General features: G+C 41.1%; 4 protein-coding genes across 7 annotated transcripts in view; 3 read left to right on the plus strand and 1 right to left on the minus strand.

Annotated features, from left to right (window-relative positions):
- The window catches only part of pus7 (pseudouridine synthase 7), a 17632-nt gene extending 16533 nt beyond the window's left edge, over positions 1-1099 (plus strand). For both annotated transcript variants that reach the window (XM_060887056.1, XM_060887057.1), the window contains exon 17: positions 87-1099. In XM_060887056.1, coding sequence (XP_060743039.1) covers positions 87-223 — 137 coding nt within the window. In that variant the 3' untranslated portion in view covers positions 224-1099. The remainder of the gene's footprint in view (positions 1-86) is intronic.
- Positions 1100-1962: 863 nt separating this feature from the next.
- Positions 1963-14236, plus strand: cd151 (CD151 molecule). 2 transcript variants are annotated; one of them, XM_060887389.1, is made up of 9 exons: positions 1963-2060; positions 5994-6078; positions 6234-6425; positions 10098-10172; positions 11208-11228; positions 11389-11493; positions 11796-11951; positions 12829-12915; positions 13008-14236. In XM_060887389.1, the coding sequence occupies exons 2-9, from the start codon at positions 5995-5997 to the stop codon at positions 13065-13067; spliced, it is 780 nt and encodes a 259-aa protein (XP_060743372.1). In that variant the 5' UTR covers positions 1963-2060; position 5994; the 3' UTR covers positions 13068-14236. The 2 variants fall into 2 exon arrangements, with proteins under 2 accessions (XP_060743372.1, XP_060743373.1); XM_060887390.1 differs by lacking the exon at positions 11208-11228.
- A 78-nt stretch (positions 14237-14314) lies between these two features.
- gatd1 (glutamine amidotransferase class 1 domain containing 1) lies at positions 14315-16483 on the plus strand. The gene is made up of 7 exons (XM_060887060.1): positions 14315-14551; positions 14623-14699; positions 14803-14908; positions 15112-15219; positions 15352-15443; positions 15518-15611; positions 15729-16483. Exons 1-7 carry the CDS (start codon positions 14503-14505, stop codon positions 15842-15844), a joined length of 642 nt encoding a protein of 213 aa, XP_060743043.1. The 5' UTR covers positions 14315-14502; the 3' UTR covers positions 15845-16483.
- Positions 16484-16691: 208 nt separating this feature from the next.
- Positions 16692-20000, minus strand: part of chid1 (chitinase domain containing 1) — a 5268-nt gene continuing 1959 nt past the window's right edge. Inside the window, exons 4-13 of one of the 2 annotated variants that reach the window (XM_060887058.1) lie at positions 19804-19936; positions 19670-19714; positions 19410-19516; positions 18892-18953; positions 18657-18749; positions 18392-18493; positions 18051-18203; positions 17318-17398; positions 17041-17080; positions 16692-16949 (exon numbers count right to left, since the gene is read on the minus strand). In XM_060887058.1, coding sequence (XP_060743041.1) covers positions 16851-16949; positions 17041-17080; positions 17318-17398; positions 18051-18203; positions 18392-18493; positions 18657-18749; positions 18892-18953; positions 19410-19516; positions 19670-19714; positions 19804-19936 — 915 coding nt within the window. In that variant the 3' untranslated portion in view covers positions 16692-16850. The remainder of the gene's footprint in view (positions 16950-17040; positions 17081-17317; positions 17399-18050; positions 18204-18391; positions 18494-18656; positions 18750-18891; positions 18954-19409; positions 19517-19669; positions 19715-19803; positions 19937-20000) is intronic. The other variant, XM_060887059.1, reaches the window with a different exon arrangement.

The raw sequence follows: 20000 nt of genomic DNA on the forward strand, positions 1-20000 counted from the left end.
ATTGTTGGCTGCTTGTGATCCTCGTATGTGACTATATTCATTCTTGTCATCCTTTTTGCCTCTCTAACCCAACGCTGATGGTGTAGATGGAAAATACAAGGCACTGAAGATGGAGTTCTCCCTCCCTCCATCTACCTACGCTACCATGGCGATCAGAGAAGTGCTCAAAATGGACACCAGCATCAAGAACCAGACGCAGCTCAATACCGTGTGGCTAAACTAAGGACCTTCATCTGTCTGGAGTTTTTTTTTTTTTCACCCCAAGCTTTTGTTTTTAATTACTCCAATCAGAAATAAGCAAAATTGTTAAAACAGTATTTAATTTCTTACTTTTTACCAATCTTAGAAAACGGTGATTATAAACATTCTGTTTAATAGAACTTCATTGCCCTGCACTAGCAGGATTGACAACCCTGTTCTTTATGAATGTGTGGAGAACATTTTGTCTGATATCAGACTGTGCTCTAGTCGTACAGATAATATAAATAAATACTGTCTTTTTTTTTTTGTATTTGCAAAATGATATTTTGTGAATATAATAAAACTGGCCAGAGAATTTGTTTTAATGGTTTAAAAGTCTACCATTGGAGTAGCTTCATATAAACAGGCCCATGGAACTAAAAGTCCCGAACACGTCTCAGTGTGACGGTGCACAAAACAAGCCATGAAGAGTTTTAGAGAACTTTAATGTCCTGCACAGAGCCCTGACCTCAACCCCACTAAACAACCAGCCTTCCTCTCTTAACATCAGTGCCTGATCTCACTAATGATCTTCTGGCTGAATTATTATAAATGCTCATAGCCACACTCCAAAATCTAGTGGAAGGCTTTCACAGAAGAACGGAGATTTTACCAACATTAAAGGGACACCAACCCTAAACTCTTACAACCTAAAGGACAGAGATTTACTCCAAGTGTTCACAGGACAAATACATGTTCTGTTACATATAGTGTTATTAAGGCTCATAAGACGATTTGAGTCATGATCATCTGTGCAATGCTCTGTTCAAGCTTCCTTTAGGTTTCCTGCAGTCTATAAATAATCACTCCCTTTACATTTAGTCGGTATAACACAATAAATCATGTACACTGCCCTTAACCGTATCTCTATTTCATTAAAACTAGTTATGGGTGTGGGGGGGGCACGGTGGCTTAGTGGTTAGCACGTTCGCCTCACACCTGCAGGGTTGGGGGTTTGATTCCCGCCTCCGCCTTGTGTGTGTGGAGTTTGCATGTTCTCCCCGTGCCTCGGGGGTTTCCTCCGGGTACTCCGGTTTCCTCCCCCGGTCCAAAGACATGCATGGTAGGTTGATTGGCATCTCTGGAAAATTGTCCCTAGTGTGTGATTGTGTGAGTGAATGAGAGTGTGTGTGTGTGTGTGTGCCCTGTGACGGGTTGGCACTCCGTCCAGGGTGTATCCTGCCTTAATGCCCCATGACGCCTGAGATAGGCACAGGCTCCCGAGGTAGTGACCCGAGGTAGTTCGGATAAGCGGTAGATGATGAAAGAGTGAGTGAGTAGTTATGGGTGTTGAGATGTAAATACACGACCGTGCAGTTCATCCTTAAGCGTCTTGTTGCTTTTAGAAAACTGGAACAAATACATTATATTTATTATCAATTATATTCATTAATAACAAGAAACTATTCTTATAGCACACAATGCGGTTCTCTGGTGCTACTGTGACTCTGATCAAAGGCAAAAAAAAGCTTTTAAATCATTTACTGTATGTTTATTACACAGTTTACATCATTTTCAAGTTTCTCTGCTTTAGAAATCCTGTTTTTAATATGAGCCTAGATTAAAATGTTGCACCACCAAGGAGTTATTTTAAGCTGCATTTTTAAAAAGGGTGAAATTTCACTTTAATGCCCACCTTCAGTACAGTAATGTCCGGTGCTCGGGTTGTGCTGCGCCCCTCATGACATCCTCCCTCTCTCTCTCTCTCTCACACACACACACACACACACACACTTTCGCACAGCTGACAGCAGTCTGAAAGTCTTCACAAGCCAAAGTAGTTCAGTTGTAGAGCTGTAGGTTGGAGTTTGTTACAGCAGGTAAGAACAATTCTCTTCTGTTTACAGTCATTTTTTAATCAGTTTTATTTTATTTGACGTTTATTTTATTGTCGGATTTATTTTTTAAATAATGACCTTGTGGAAGTCAGCTGTAAGTCATGTGAAAGTTATTGTCTAGGTGTTTATTTTTCTTCTGATGAAGTTTAATGCTCCTTTTTATGCTGAATTTGGATGAGATTTTGGGTATAATCTGGTTTATTCTCTGACGTGATCCAGGTGTCCGTCTATCAGTAATGAATTACAGATAGAGCACATTCCTGTGTGTGTGTGTGTGTGGTCTCATATTTACACGGATTAGGCATTAAACAGGGATTACGCTTCATTTGCTGCCTATTTTACATCATAAAGCCTGGTGAACTTTTACTGTTTAATTTGTTGCTCATGCCATTTGTTCTCAAGCCTCATTTTTTGGGGCCTGTATGACAAAAAATACACACAGTATTAGGTTTTTGGTTGTGTTAATCAAAGCTGGATATATTCACCTTTATTAAGTTTATTGTTGAAATTCCTAACTAATCTAATTTCATTCCAGATGTTCAGGAGATGATTAGTGTGATTTCTGCTAAAGATTATCACCATTCACACTCAAACTGCAAAACAATTAGAGTTTTTGTTGAAACAATCAGCTTTAGCACGTCATGCTCCGGTCTTTGAACTCAGAATAAGTGTCCGTGACGGATTAAGTCTGGATGAATCACAGGTGTCAAATTATGATGTGAGTCACTGTGGTCTTGTGTCTATAGGGACTGTTATAGGACTTACCTCATTTCTCACTGCAGGATAGTGTTACTCAGACAGTGACAGATATGTCTCTGAGTGCCAGATAGGGGCCACAGGGTAGTAAACATCTGACTCTTTCTCACACACACACACACACACACACATTCACATCAGAGAGGAATGCAAGAGTACGATCTTTTCCTATCTGTTCTGATAAACTGTATTTAACTTTATTTTGGGTGACTTGTTGAAAGATTGTTGTTTTATTCACCACTATACATACACAATAAACTGTAAAATGATGTGGGTCTTTACAGAAGTGCTGCTACAAAGATTTACGTTACACCTACAGCATTTGTCACACTTATCCAGAGCGGCTTACTTTTTTTAATCTTTCATTCACTCTCTCACTCATCTTCTACCGCTTATCCGAACTACCTCGGGTCACGGGGAGCCTGTGCCTATCTCAGGCGTCATCGGGCATCAAGGCAGGATACACCCTGGACGGAGTGCCAACCCATCGCAGGACACACACACACACACACACAGTCATTCACTCACACAATCACACACTACGGACAATTTTCCAGAGATGCCAATCAACCTACCATGCATGTCTTTGGACCGGGGGAGGAAACCGGAGTACCCGAAGGAAACCCCCGAGTCACAGGGAGAACATGCAAACTCCACACACACAAGGTGGAGGCAGGAATCGAACCCCCAACCCTGGAGGTGTGAGGCGAACGTGCTAACCGCTAAGCCCCCCCTTTTTTTGCCAAGGTTTTGGCTTGCCAAGACTAGAATGGAAGAACTGGAGTGTCCTGCACAGATCCCTCACCTCAACCACACTTTGGGATGAACTGGAACATCGACTGCACCCCAGACCTCCTCAGCCAACATCAGTGTCTGATCTCGTTGTTGCTGAACGAACACAAATCCACACAGACGCACTCCATGAGGTGGAAAGTCTTTATAGAAGACTGGAGCTTATTGTAACAAAAAAATAGGGAATAAATCTAGACTGGGATGTTCAACACGTACATACGGATGTGATGGTCAGGAGTCCAGTCCGTATACTTTTATATAAACCATACAGAGTATGTTGCCATGTAAATGGGACCGGATTCACTGTTTTTTATCCATGATGCTTGTGACCTTGTTGGAAAATCTCTTCATCTCCCTACATTTACCCCAAAAGTTAACTACAAATGAATGCACTAATATCTCAATCAAAACTTAAGAACATAAACAAACCAGCAGGTTCCAGACATACAAGCAACATGATCATGCAACTTGCACCGAAGTCCCAATTGTTAGTGTCATTATACTGTTTAATCTCATTTCAACACGTGCTTCCACATTTGGCCTTTGTTCAATCATTTATCCCGAGGCACCCAGAAACTGTACCAGCTCCGAGCGTCTCCCGTGCGATTAAGATTTTGGACCTCCACTGAGACGAGGGCGACTCTGTGAGAATCCTGAGACATCTAGAGATCTACCAGCTCCAGTTAGACTCTGCGATACTAAAGAGGAGATCTGAACTCCATGTGATCTTTTACATCACTACAACATTTATCAGACTGTATATTTATAATCACACCCCCAGTGTCACCCATATGAGGATGAGGTTCCCCTTTGAGTCTGGTTCCTCTCAAGGTTTCTTCCTTTACCATCTAAGGGAGTTTTTCCTCCCCACAGTCACCTCAGTCACCTCAGCCTTGCTCATTGGGGATAAATACACACACATTTAAATATATATAATATTAATCTTGAATTTTTGTATTATATTATTCTTTATATTAACCTTTTGTTCTATGTTTATGTTCTGTAAAGCTGCTTTGAGACGACGTCACTTGTAAAAAGTGTAAAAAGTATATATATATAAACAAACTTGTATTGAATTGAATTAAATCATTTATCACTGCACATAGTGTTTGTTGCACATATTCTTTGCATAGCAAGTTTTCTATTTTTGCCTTTGCAAGCTTCCTGTTGTACCCAATAAAGTTCATGTTTCCTCTCATTGCTTTTGCCTTAGATCATACAGTTTACATACAGTTTATCCACTTTACAAAGCCCATAACCATTTTTCTCTTAAGCTTTATTTCACTCTGACGCTTCTGATGCTTCATGTGCAGGTCTGCTCTGGGTTTCTGTTTTAAAAACACCATGTTCTCTCATTTTATGGTCCCGCACCATCTGCATGCCTTTCGTGGTCGTTTTCTTTACACATAAATCTTCTTTCATGATAGATATTTTTCCCCCAGTTGTTTCACCTCTTAAGGTTTGGACACTGAGAAAAAATGTTTCCTTAATAGTCTTGTTCTAGATTTCCTTAATTCTACTTTGAAACCTTTCAGTAATGAAATCATTTGTTGTTGGATTCTGTTTTTAAGGTTTCTCGAAAGGGACAAAGACAGAATCTCTTTATTTAATGTAGTATAGTATAGTTTAGGGGCAGTCGTGGCTCAACTGGTTAAGGTTGTTGATCGGAGGATCGAGGTTCAAAGCCCAGCACAGCCAAGCTGCCACTGCTGGGCCCTTGAGCAAGGCCCTCAACCCTCCCTGCTCCAGGGGCGCTGTATCATAGCTGCCCCTGCACTCTGACCCCAACCTCCACAGTTGGGGTATGTGAAGAAAAGAATTCCACTGTGCTGTAATGTATATGTGGCTATAATAAAGGCTTCTATGCCCCGTTCTATTCTATTCTATAGGGTAAACATTTGAAAAGTAAACTATAGTTCAAGGCTCGGCATGGTTAATTGTTTTCAGATCTCATTCATTCATTTTCTACCTCTTATCCAAACTACCTCGGGTCACGGGGAGCCTGTGCCTATCTCAGGCGTCATCGGGCATCAAGGCAGGATACACCCTGGACGGAGTGCCAACCCATCGCAGGGCACACACACACACACTCATTCACTCACACAATCACACACTACGGACAATTTTCCAGAGATGCCAATCAACCTACCATGCATGTCTTTGGACCGGGGGAGGAAACCGGAGTACCCGGAGGAAACCCCTGAGGCACGGGGAGAACATGCAAACTCCACACACACAAGGCGGAGGTGGGAATCGAACCCCCAACCCTGGAGGTGTGAGGCGAACGTGCTAACCACTAAATAACCGTGCCCCCCTGTTTTCAGATCTCAACACAGATACTCAACGTATACATTTGGTGTTTCGCAGGATGGCGGCTGACAAGGAAAAGACAAACTCTTGTGGAACAGTATGCCTTAAATACCTGCTGTTCACCTTTAATCTGCTTCTCTGGGTGAGCCATTATTTTATATCTTATCGACATTAATTATAAGCAGTGTTATACCCCGTGTTATGTCCTGTCTTAGGCTCTGGATCCACTGTAGCTCAAGCAGTTGGTGAAGATGCTTTAAGAATTCAATCTGCTTTAAACCTCTTGTTCTTTCTCAGTTGTCTGGAGGTTCCGTGATGGCAGTGGGACTCTGGACTCTAGTGGATAAGAGCGACTACATTAGTCTTCTGTCTTCCAGTACATATTCAATCGCTGCCTACATTCTGATCGCAGCAGGAGCTGTTGTCATGCTCACTGGGATCCTTGGCTGCTGTGCCACCATTAACGAGAATAAAAGACTTTTGATTGTGGTGAGTTAAAAGCATAATGTAGTCATTTATGGGCATGCTGCATAAATTACTATTGGCGTCAGGCTGGATGAAATAAAAAGAGCTTTTTCCCTTTTTTTTTTTTTTTTAGTTTATTTATAAGTTAGATAAAACTTGGCCTGGAGAGGCTGAGACACTGCTGTGAAATAATCTTAATTCCTCATCGGAGATTAAGAACATGACGACTGCTATGTGCCGTGTGATACGTCATGTGAGAAGGCAGTTAAAACAACAAAGAATCAGCATAAAAAAATGCCCTCGATCCTCATGACACCCAAAAATGTTTTTGGAAAAGTTTTAGATGAGTTGCCAAAACACTCCCCTGGTGAACATCCAAAGAATCTGTATTGAAGGATTTGCCTTTTCATTTTAGATTAATATGTTGGTGGAAAATTCAAACTGAAAACTCTAGCAGTAAAAGCAAAGCCTGCTGTATGTTGTATGCTGTTTCTGCGTCTGTGAGCGGTTTCTAATCGCACGATTATAAAGGGTTTGTTGTGAAAGTTTTAAATAAAGCGGCGTGTTTGTTTAAGACCCGAGTGGGAGACTGAGTCACAGCTGAGGAATGGTGGGCATGGGTGAGGGGGATGTGTGCCAGGAGCGAAGGGGAGAAGAATGAATGAGTAAAAGTCTCCAAACAGGAAGGGAGTTGTAGGGAGGTGCGTTATGTCAAAGCTTTAGTCCGTATTAATGTTTGTCCTGTATGGAGACTGTATATTGTCCTGTATCTTATTTCTCCAGATCGAGGTCATTCGTTTTCACCAGTGTGTATTTGTCACCAGTGTGTATGTGTCACCAGTGTGTATGTGTCACCAGTGTGTATTTGTCACCAGTGTGTATGTGTCACCAGTGTGTATTTGTCACCAGTGTGTATGTGTCACCAGTGTGTATGTGTCACCAGTGTGTATTTGTCACCAGTGTGTATGTGTCACCAGTGTGTATTTGTCACCAGTGTGTATGTGTCACCAGTGTGTATGTGTCACCAGTGTGTATTTGTCACCAGTGTGTGTGTCACCAGTGTGTATGTGTCACCAGTGTGTGTGTCACCAGTGTGTATGTGTCACCAGTGTGTATTTGTCACCAGTGTGTATTTGTCACCAGTGTGTATGTGTCACCAGTGTGTATGTGTCACCAGTGTGTATTTGTCACCAGTGTGTATGTGTCACCAGTGTGTATGTGTCACCAGTGTGTATGTGTCACCAGTGTGTATGTGTCACCAGTGTGTATGTGTCACCAGTGTGTATGTGTCACCAGTGTGTATGTGTCACCAGTGTGTATGTGTCACCAGTGTGTATGTGTCACCAGTGTGTATGTGTCACCAGTGTGTATGTGTCACCAGTGTGTATTTGTCACCAGTGTGTATGTGTCACCAGTGTGTATGTGTCACCAGTGTGTATTTGTCACCAGTGTGTATGTGTCACCAGTGTGTATTTGTCACCAGTGTGTATGTGTCACCAGTGTGTATGTGTCACCAGTGTGTATTTGTCACCAGTGTGTATGTGTCACCAGTGTGTATTTGTCACCAGTGTGTATTTGTCACCAGTGTGTATGTGTCACCAGTGTGTATTTGTCACCAGTGTGTATGTGTCACCAGTGTGTATGTGTCACCAGTGTGTATTTGTCACCAGTGTGTATGTGTCACCAGTGTGTATTTGTCACCAGTGTGTATGTGTCACCAGTGTGTATGTGTCACCAGTGTGTATTTGTCACCAGTGTGTATGTGTCACCAGTGTGTATTTGTCACCAGTGTGTATTTGTCACCAGTGTGTATGTGTCACCAGTGTGTATTTGTCACCAGTGTGTATGTGTCACCAGTGTGTATGTGTCACCAGTGTGTATTTGTCACCAGTGTGTGTGTCACCAGTGTGTATGTGTCACCAGTGTGTATTTGTCACCAGTGTGTATTTGTCACCAGTGTGTATGTGTCACCAGTGTGTATGTGTCACCAGTGTGTATGTGTCACCAGTGTGTATTTGTCACCAGTGTGTATGTGTCACCAGTGTGTATGTGTCACCAGTGTGTATTTGTCACCAGTGTGTATGTGTCACCAGTGTGTATTTGTCACCAGTGTGTATGTGTCACCAGTGTGTATGTGTCACCAGTGTGTATTTGTCACCAGTGTGTATGTGTCACCAGTGTGTATGTGTCACCAGTGTGTATTTGTCACCAGTGTGTATGTGTCACCAGTGTGTATTTGTCACCAGTGTGTATGTGTCACCAGTGTGTATGTGTCACCAGTGTGTATGTGTCACCAGTGTGTATGTGTCACCAGTGTGTATTTGTCACCAGTGTGTATGTGTCACCAGTGTGTATGTGTCACCAGTGTGTATGTGTCACCAGTGTGTGTGTCACCAGTGTGTATGTGTCACCAGTGTGTATTTGTCACCAGTGTGTATGTGTCACCAGTGTGTATGTGTCACCAGTGTGTATTTGTCACCAGTGTGTATGTGTCACCAGTGTGTATGTGTCACCAGTGTGTATGTGTCACCAGTGTGTATGTGTCACCAGTGTGTATTTGTCACCAGTGTGTATGTGTCACCAGTGTGTATGTGTCACCAGTGTGTATGTGTCACCAGTGTGTATGTGTCACCAGTGTGTATTTGTCACCAGTGTGTATGTGTCACCAGTGTGTATTTGTCACCAGTGTGTATTTGTCACCAGTGTGTATGTGTCACCAGTGTGTATTTGTCACCAGTGTGTATGTGTCACCAGTGTGTATTTGTCACCAGTGTGTATTTGTCACCAGTGTGTATGTGTCACCAGTGTGTATTTGTCACCAGTGTGTATGTGTCACCAGTGTGTATTTGTCACCAGTGTGTATGTGTCACCAGTGTGTATTTGTCACCAGTGTGTATGTGTCACCAGTGTGTATGTGTCACCAGTGTGTATTTGTCACCAGTGTGTATGTGTCACCAGTGTGTATGTGTCACCAGTGTGTATGTGTCACCAGTGTGTATTTGTCACCAGTGTGTATGTGTCACCAGTGTGTATTTACTGTGGTATTTCAGATTACCTAGTTTCTTAATCTTTTAGCAGTTTTATTTATGTCGCTTTGTAGAAGCCAACATTCTGTTTTCCTATTTAAGCTTAGACAAAAATTTATCAAAATTTATCTATGACTTTTCTAAGCGATCCGAGTACCAGTACTTCCGGTACCTGGTCGCAAAGTGGCCTTTTTTCCCATAGACTCCCATTATAAAATTTGGAGGTTTATAACTCAGCAAGCTTTCAAACTATCTACACCAAACTCATCCAGCTCCTTTAAGGTGATACTCTGAACAAACTTTTAAATTGGTGTACCGACTGGCCTTTCGGTTGTGCCACAGCCCCGCCCCCAAAATATGCAAAATCAAAAAACTTTTTACAACATGGGCATGTGACATATCAAAACACTCAGAACAATGAGGGGAACTTCCTCACGTGTATTCTGATGACGTCACATGCTTGTCTCCACTTACCTCCAAATTTTTTGCCACCATAGCTTTCTGTCCACATGCCTCCAAAAGCACTGTCCTTTGCGAATACTTGCATCGTCAAAGCCAACATCAAAGTTTGTCGCGACGAACTTTACAAATCTAGTTATATTTAAATTTGTTTACAAGTTTATATAATACTTTCTACAATTTGTAGATTTTTCTAACATTCCTTTTGCAGTTCTCTGTACTGCTGGTGTTGATCTTCCTGCTGGAGATCACTGCTGGAGTTCTGGCCTATTGGTATTATCAAGCGGTAAGCAGTTCATCCTCGTATTCTGTTTGATTCCATTAGATTCATCTCCAGTTACGAAGCTCTCACTCAACCTGTAAAGCTGTGCGTCTTATTTGGGTTTTTTTTGTGCTGCGTTTCTGAACTTTATCTTTCCGATAAATGACTAAATATCTACATCTTCTAGGCCAGAAGTGCACAGGATTTGGAGGTCCAGAGTCCAGCACAGTTCAGTGATTTCAATGGTCTAACACACCTTTTATAAATGAGCTGAATCAGGTGTTGACCGAATTGTGCTAAACTCCAGGGTTCAAGAACTGAAACTGCTTGAAAACGGTTCTAAGTGCATTTAAATACTACCTGAGGATTTAATTTGATTCATTTATAAATGGGAAATTGGGACATTTCAGTAGGTCAGGAAGCTTAATGTGTGCATGAGGTTGCTGTTTTATGGTGATTTGCATAAACAGATGATTGACCGATGTTTCAAAATGCGATCGTCTCTCACGTTAGTCTCTGAGATTAAATCTGTGGTGGATCATGGGAGTTAAAAAAAAAATTTTAATGTGATAAATTTAGCAAGGTCTCATATAGTGAAAGCATATTATTGCTGTCTCTAGTAAAATATTAGCAAAGAAGTACTTGACGGTTTTTTAACCCTCGGAATCCTCACGTTCGTTAATTCTATAACTTTAAAAATGAACTCGTAACCGATTGTATTATTGTTTTTCTGAAACAAGTCAAAAGATTAAACTGATTTAGGGTTTTGACATAAAGCACATACGTGGATTCATAGACAAGACTAGTTCACAACCAAAGTTCTGTTTGTGGTTCACTGGTCCCTTATTGTTAGCGTGTAAAAATGTCAATAAGTAGTAATATTTAAATTTATTATGTCACGTGATTAGCATCAATATTAACAGCACTCCCTTATTAATGAAAGCATCAGTTATGGATGCATGCTATGCACTTGGACCTCGTGTGTCTGCATGCCTTCTTTTGAGTGTTTTCCCCTGTTTATAAACCCTTTCTTTCCTCCTCTCCATATTCTTCCTGCAGTGTTTTCCTTTCTGCTATAAGGTAAACCCTAGCACACCGTCTCCCTCTGTATCACACTTTACTCATCCACCGTACATCTCACATCTGTTCTACACTGAATATAAAATCAGTGTCGTATAAAATTTTAAAGAGTCGTCGGTTTTTTATATTTGGCTCAGTGGTTTTGGTTAAATCTGTCCAGCTGAATGATGAGCTGAGTGCAGACCTGAAAGAGACCATGGTGCAGAAATACCAGCAGCCGGATCAAGACCACATCACCAGCGCTGTGGACAAACTCCAACATGAGGTTTTATATTCCACATAAAGCAAATATAATATAGTTTCATAATGAAAATTAGGTAAATGTTTCATATCTAGCCTTTAAACACTCGGTGGTTATTTAGAAATGAACCACTTTGAGGTCTTAAATATTTGTTTATGAATCAGATTCTCAACTATTTTGGTAAGAAGCAGAAAAGCATGAGACACGATGATGATCCGTCAGAGGATTTAATTATATTAAACTTGTTTTTTTGTTAAATGTTGTCAGAATAGCACACTGAATTCTCCTTGTTTTCCCACGTGCACTCTCTCTGTACTGCGGAACAGCTGAAGTGCTGTGGCAGTTACAGCTCGGCAGATTGGCGGGACGGAGCCTGGATTCGCACGTTTGCTGACACGCGGCTTGTGCCTGACAGCTGCTGTAAGACTCCTACTGTTGGCTGTGGAGCGAGAGACCACCCATCCAATATCTACAAAGTAGAGGTACGGCTTATACAGAGCTCTGTCTTCAACAACAGGGTCAGAAAGGTTTTTCCAATAAAGTGACGTGACATACAGCTAAGTACAGTGACCCAGACTCAGAATTCGTTCTCTGTGTTTAACCCATCCAAAGTGCACACACACACACACAGCAGTGAACACACGCACACACATCGTGAACACACACCCGGAGCAGTGGGAAGCCATTTATGCTGCGGCGCCCAGGGAGCAGTTGGAGGGTTTCGGTGCCTTGCTCAAGAGCACCTCAGTCGTGGTATTGCCGGCCCGAGACTCGAACCCACAACCTTAGGGTTAGGAGTCAAACTCTCTAACCATTAGGCCACGACTTCCCCCCAAACACAAAGGGTTTTATTCTGCTTATTCCACAACAGTTTGCCACTCTTACGCCTATTTATTCACTTACACTCTTATATTTTATATCACACTTGTGCTCTTACACCTATTTATTTGTTAAATATCTACACATAATAGGTTTTATCCATCTATGGTTACATTAATGTTGTGGAACATCCACAAAACAAGTTAGCTTGAGTACGATGGAGGTCAAATATGGATGGATGTTAGACATTTACAGCATTTAGCAGACGCCCTTAATCCAGAGCAGCTTACATTTATCTTATTTATACAGCTGAGCAATTGAGGCTTAAGGGCCTTGCTCAGGGGCCCAGGAGTGACAGCTCAGTGGCCCTGGGATTCAAACTCATGACCTACCGATCAGTAGCTTCCACATCCCCACATTTAATGGTAAACTCGACATTTTAGCGTTTCCTTCAACAGTCCTTCTATTGTTGGAGAACTTCTTCATCAAGTGCAACATTATTGATCTGTAGATGTCTGAGAATGTTTTTTTCTTGCACAGGGTGGCTGCATTTCTAAATTAGAGGAGTTTATTCTTCAGCACTTGCTGATTTTAGGTGGTGTTGGTGTTGGGATTGCATTCCTACAGGTAAGAAATGATAACACCTTTTCCAAATCGATATGTGCTTTTGATATTGATCATTCTGTTTGTCAGTGATCTGATTCTGGTTTCTTTTGAAGGTTTTTGGAATGTTCTTCACATGCTGTCTGTATCGGAGTTTAAAGGAAGAGCCTTACTGAAGATCGTGCATCTAGTACTCAAACACTATATACAGTGTATATATATATATATATACACATACACACATATACACACACTTTTACCTTCCTGTTCTGCTGCTATGCAATGTAAATAGTTTGTGTTAAGTGGTGAAGGACAGCAGACCACAGCATAATAATTTGGCTGCAGGGCAGTCATTTTAAAAAAGAAAAATATGTGAGTGATTAATAAAATGCTAATTGTGTGGCCTATCTAGAACCAGTTCGAATTATAATACTGGTTCATCATATAATATTGACTGACTCAGCCTTGAAGTGCGTGATAGCCATCGGATGAGATCATTGCATAATCATTGCATCAGCTACAATACTTCACATACCACAATAACTGTAAATTAAATATAAATCCATCTTAGTCTGACCAGCTACCAGCGTTAAAAAAAAACACAGGCCAAACTCTGGTAAACCATCTTTTGCCATCAGATATTAAACTATTTTTTCCCCAGCTGCCTTATTACTTGACTACATTATTGAATGCATCAGATTTTAGATGTTCTATTTGCTGTAGCTACTGTTGTGTTCTTTTCTCGGAGACAACTTGTTTATGATGTTGCGTTATTTACCAAGCCTGACTGGTTCGGCCCGTGTTTCGGTACCTGGTACCAAACCGAGATGATTTCTATAGCAGGATACGTTTCTGAGTGAACAGGCATTGCACATCACATCACATATTTAAGTAAAGAGTTAACATTAACCTTCCGTTCAAGGATATTGCTTTGCACTTTTACTCGAATCTGTTTAAAATGCAATTGAACTGGATTTTATATTGTATAACCACATCACACATGTAAGCTTGGATTGTATCATCATGTTATAATGTTATATATATGAAAGCTTTTGTTATGTGAATATATATTGTAATTATATATTGTGAAATAACATTATGGAGTACATGCTTCAGTTTTTTTTTCCCCAACACTTACCTGTAAACTCACCTGTGCATCAATTTATCAAAACATGTTACACCGCAGCGCCACCTGGTGGCTCCGGGCTTTAGTTACAGCTACATACAGTAGGACAACATCCGCAAAAAGCCTCCAGTGTTTCACTCTTCATTTTTAATACATTGTTCGTGCTTTAATAGTTCACTGAATTCCCCAGAACAAAGAATAAAAACGCGTTATTTAAGAGCTCATGTCTCTGCTTCCTTTTTTTGTCTACGAAAGCGGAACTGAAGCTATGACTCCAGTTTCAAGACGGAACATTTAGTAAGCGGGACAATGTTTACAAGCCTGTAATGATCTGTATTGTGTTTAAGGATATGAATAAAGCTTGTTGTTGTTTTTTTGTTTTTTTACTTTCTCCTTTATTAATGTAGCCTGTAGACTCAACACCATCTGTTGAGAAGTCGTGAGTAAGTGTTTGTTTTACAGCAGTGAAGACTGTAAACATTACAATGACATCTAAACCCACGTGTCTTATTGTGGTCAGTGCAACACTTCAAGGTGGGTGACGTTTAACGTCCTGGTGTTTATTCAGCTGTCACATCAGTAGCTCAGTGTGTTTGTGTTTACAGGAGTGTCAGCTCGTTCCTTCCAGCAGTGTTTCTCTCTCTGTAGCCCTGTGTTTAACCTACAAACAGCTTCACCTGGGGTGAGAAAACACTGCACTGGTCACTACACATCGTCTAACACCTACCGAATGGAGTTCATGTGAATTTCTGTTCATAAATACTTCTTATTGTTGTCTCTCACAGGGCAAAACTATTGACTTCGTCGGGATTGATGACATCTGTGCTGGATGGGTTCAGGATTTCAGTGTGAAACCTTACTCCACTCCAGCAAAACTGGAATCTATTGATGGTCAATCTTTAAACACTTTATCTGTTTTTTATCACCGATAAACCTCTAAAACGATTAAACGCTTCACCGTATTTCAATATTATGAGCTTTTCAGGACATATAATAGCACTGAATTCTATTTCAGTTCTAGGTTGTAACACAATACAGTAATTTGTAATGTACTAGTACAACGTTCACCAGGCTGTGTGTGTGTTGCCCTGCAGGTGCCCGATACCAGGCTCTCCTGATCCCAGACTGCCCAGGAGCTTTAAAGGATCTCGCTCACAGTGGCTCACTGGCACGCATCCTCACACACTTCAGCTCTCACAAGAGTAAGACACACTGCTGGACACTACAAACTCTATTAAACATAGTGCAACATGATTTTTGAGAATCTGGGACACAAACAATGGCCAGTCATTTCAGCATGACAGAAATTGTGTGTGTGTGTTTGGGTCTTTCAGAGCCTGTGTGTGCTGTGGGACAGGGGGTTTCTGCACTTTGCTGTGCCGTAGACGGACAGAAATGGATATTTAGTGGATACAGCCTGACTGGAGTAAGTTTCTGATTCAACAAATGAGCCCTCAGTAAAATTGAGTCATTATTTATGTCCCTTTTCTTGTTCCAAAGCCCTCTGTGTTTGAGCTGGTGCGCTCCCCAGATTTTGCCAACCTTCCTCTGATTGTGGAAGACTTTGTGAAAGACAATGGAGGCTCCTACACAGGTGAGTTTACAGGATCACTGAAACATCGGTGCTCCAACTGTATATATATATATAAAAAACACGTTCATCAGTTGCTGTTCGTTATTCTAACGGAACTCATGTTGTCCTGTGTTACAGCCAGTAAAGAGGATGCACTGCATGTGGTCCTGGACCGCCACCTAGTGACTGGTCAGAATATTCAGTCTACCACAGCTGCAGTCAACAACCTGATCCTGCTGATTAACAGCAGGTAAAATCCTTTGCCTGTTCAGAAGCACAGCAGTGTTGACCAACGACACTGGAATACTTTGGTGGGAAACCAATCACGTTAAAACCTTCTTGATTTTGCAATCAGTTTGTCATCATATTTATCGATACGCTCTGGAGCTAAAGAACGGGAGACGTCCCGGTGAATTTAAAATTGTTTGTGAAGTTATGAACGATTTGTAAAGGTCAAGTTGGTAAAAATCTATAGAAAGTTACCTGAAAAATGACCTTGCAGTGTTGAACTTGATCATAATTGTTGACAATTTATACATTTAGCTACTATACAGTAGTCAGTAAACTACAGTATGCATTTTTATTTCCATTATCTTCAGTACCATTTCTTTAAAATATCGCAATAATTCATCACAGTATGTTTGTGATTATGGTGAATCTTCTTTTTCCCCTTTGGCCTTAAAAATGATTTTTTTTATCTGTATGCATTTGTCTCAAGTATGAACTACTTCCTGTTAGTTTCTCACAGGAAGTCATGTGAGCTTTCTGTAAAACATTGATTTTTTTCAATCTCCTGTATGTCATTAAATATCCTCACTGTTGGCATGGATAGTGCCACGTGTTAAAAGAAGTGTGGATGCGTAGAGAAAAGCTCAATAAAGTTCATATCAGCATGTTTTTGTGAAGACGATTCAGAGCGTTGATGTGAATAGATGCTTCTCCAAATGGTGTCTAATGTTCTGAGCCTGAAACCTGTATCTGTGATTACATCATTAATTACAGCACTGTACACATGCCTGCACTTGAATGAATGCGGTCATTGATTTCTTTATACAAAATTAATTCTTTTTTTTTTTACAAAACACATTGAATCATTAAATTTCACAAAAGTGCACCAGATTTTTTCCTTTTTTTTTTTTTAAAACAATAAAAATTATTTTATTGGCATGCTCAGCGGCGTTGTCACACATATCGATGTACCGTAAACCATAAATGGTTGGAAGAAGGAATTACATTTGTGTGTTTGTGTCTCAGTCCAATTCACAGAAGGTCATAAAAATAATCCAAGCCTTGGCCGAGTTCCCATATAGAGATTCCTGTGCCCAGTTCTGTTGCCAGTGCAGTTCGTAGCTGGAGAGACTACAAAGGAGAGAACAAGCATTACATGCAGCTGAGCTTATGTTCTAACCCTTATGTTTGTGGTAATAGGGTTGGGGTTCGACGTTCTTACCTTCAGAGTTGGATAATAGACTGTATGCTTTACTGAATTTCTGAAATATAAAGAAGGGGATCACAGGTTTATGATGAGCAATTTCCTTCTGTACTTTGTTTTACAGCATCCAGCATCAGCAGGAGTGAAATTAAAAAACACAAGTTATTGTGTGTCTCTTCCTGTATCCATCAACTCTAACCTAATATCAGCCTCATCACAAGGTCAAAAACAATCAAAATGAAAAGTTAGCAATTATTTCCATTACTTATGAGCTCCGTGCATGTGTTTGTCTAACCTTTTGTAATTAAAATAGTGTTCTTCTGCGTACTCGTCCCAAACTAGTTTTGGTTTGAATTCCTTCAGAAGCTCGATGTACCTACGAGAGACCGAGAGAATAAAGTTTTATTAGTCATATTAAAAAACTACAATCAGGAAATGCTGTGTTTTTTTGACACTATCACTCTCACTCACACTCACACACACTCACACACACTCACACACACTCACACACACACACACCCACTCACACACACCCACTCACACACACCCACTCACACACACCCACTCACACACCCACTCACTCACTCACACACCCACTCACACTCACACACACTCACACACACACACTCACTCACCCACACTCTCACACACTCACACACACTCACACACACACCCACTCACACACACCCACTCACACACACTCACTCACACTCACTCACTCACACTCACTCACACACACACACTCACTCACACACACTCACTCACACACACCCACTCACACACACTCTCACTCACTCACACACACACTCACTCACTCACACACACACTCACTCACACACACACTCACTCACACACACACTCACTCACACACACACACTCACTCACACACACACTCACTCACACACACACTCACTCACACACACACTCACACACACACTCACTCACTCACTCACTCACACACTCACTCACACACTCACACACTCACTCACACACACACAGGTATTACAGTTTTTACACTGAAGTCATACCTGGCCCCCAGCAGAGGCTCCGCTCCCCCGTTGACAGTGAAGTCGAGGCCATACAGGTTAAGGCCCAGCAGGATCTTGTGTCTAAACTGGCTCTCTGGTGCAAGTTGCAGTACACAATCTCTCATCCAGGGCAGTGGAGCACTAGGGCCTGGTCTACAGCAACATAAATCAATTAGTGAGCTCAGACTGACAATTACAAGCCAAGTAACCAGTTATTTCTATATTAGTTATACAGCACATACATACTGTATATATATGTATAATACGTGTGTGTGTGTCAAAGGTCAAAGACTATGTGCACTCTGCAGATCAGTGAGATGTTTGTGTGTTCTGTGCCGAACCTCCCCGGACTAGAATAGTCATAGGTCATTAAGCTGAATGCATCGACATCAGGAGCCAGTTTTTCGAAGTCTTCTCTTCCAAACATACCTGGTTGGTTTGACCTGAATATCAGAAAGAAAGCAGCTATTATACTCAAATAGTTTAGTTCTTGTTAGTATGCAAAGTAATTGTTACTTGCTGTTATGCACAGATGCCAATGTACCAATGAGGCCAACATCATGGCAGCAAAAGGTAAGATTATTAGCAGGGTGAGAGATTATTTACCCAGGAACGATAGCTGGAGGGATGACAAGAATGCAGGTGAGCTTCCGAGCCTTCAGGGACTTGCAAAGGTGTGTAACCAAGTGGATCAGCTCCCTGGATCACACACAAGAGGCAGACAGACAATACATAGTCGGCATTCTGTCTGTCTGTCCAACACGTTCACTCTTACTGATACAGATATTTTGCTTTTGCTTTCTCTGATGCACACAGACACAAAAAAAAAACCCAGACTGACTTTCTCTTGTTTCCTCCCAGCTGACTCCATAGTTCCAGAGTATAGCCATCAAAACCTTCAGCCTAAAATGCAATAAAAAGGAAGTACAATCATCATGGGACAGGTACGCAGCATGCAGGACTGTCAGCAAATTTACACCACAGAAGTAGTGAAGAAGGGAAACGTCGACCGAATGCTGTGCAGCTATTTAAGGCATTTCCCTTGAGAGCAGCCGATGAGAGAACAACCATAACAGCTGATATTATTATTAGCAGGAAAGTGCTATTAATAATAAAGATTTCAAACCTTTTCTTTTTTATCAGAATTTAAAGATGTTGATCAGGATAAACAGACTAAAGGACTAAAGCACTGCTGCATCACTAATTACTGTATCAGCAAGTAATGAACACAGAATCAAAAAAAAAAAAAAAAGAACGTTAAAACTCTAACGTTTAATCATAAAATCGATCTTTTTGCAATTGTGATATCGAAGTAGTGTGGATCATTTAATGATAACACAAACAAATGACATAATGCACCTTTGCCACTTCGACGATTTCTCTTGTAATCTCCTCAATCTCATCCTCACTGTCCAGGACATTCATGTAATCCTGATAAGACCAGCCGTCAAATAACAGGCGAGGTACTACAAAGTGTAAATGTAGGACACGTTAAAGTTATACATCACGTCAGCGTTTATGTTCATAGAAACCAAAAAGTCTAACTAAAGAAATTCAGAAAGTCATACTGAACATTTTTTGTGAAATTAAACGGTATATGAACGGTTAAAAGTACTTACATATTTTATTTTTTTTGTTTGCTTTCCTCACAGCCTTGACCCAACCTGTAACAAGACATATTACGGCACTGTTGTTCATTCTGCATCACAGAGCAAACAGTATGCAAGGCTGAATAACATTAAGATGCACCAACCCTGGTCGTTGTCATGCAGGCCAGTGATATGAAAGCTTTCTGGTCCTTTGCGCCTGAGCTGGAGCCATACCGGAGAGACAGAGGTCAGCTTAGACCCGAAAATTTTAGCAATGTCATAGCCATGGGAGTTCCACTGTGGGAGACATGAAATAGGAGACAGTTATACAGACCTGCATGGAGATGAGGGATAATGCATT

The sequence above is a fragment of the Tachysurus vachellii genome, chromosome 14, assembly GCF_030014155.1.
Source record: "Tachysurus vachellii isolate PV-2020 chromosome 14, HZAU_Pvac_v1, whole genome shotgun sequence".
Taxonomy (NCBI): Eukaryota; Metazoa; Chordata; class Actinopteri; order Siluriformes; family Bagridae; genus Tachysurus; species Tachysurus vachellii.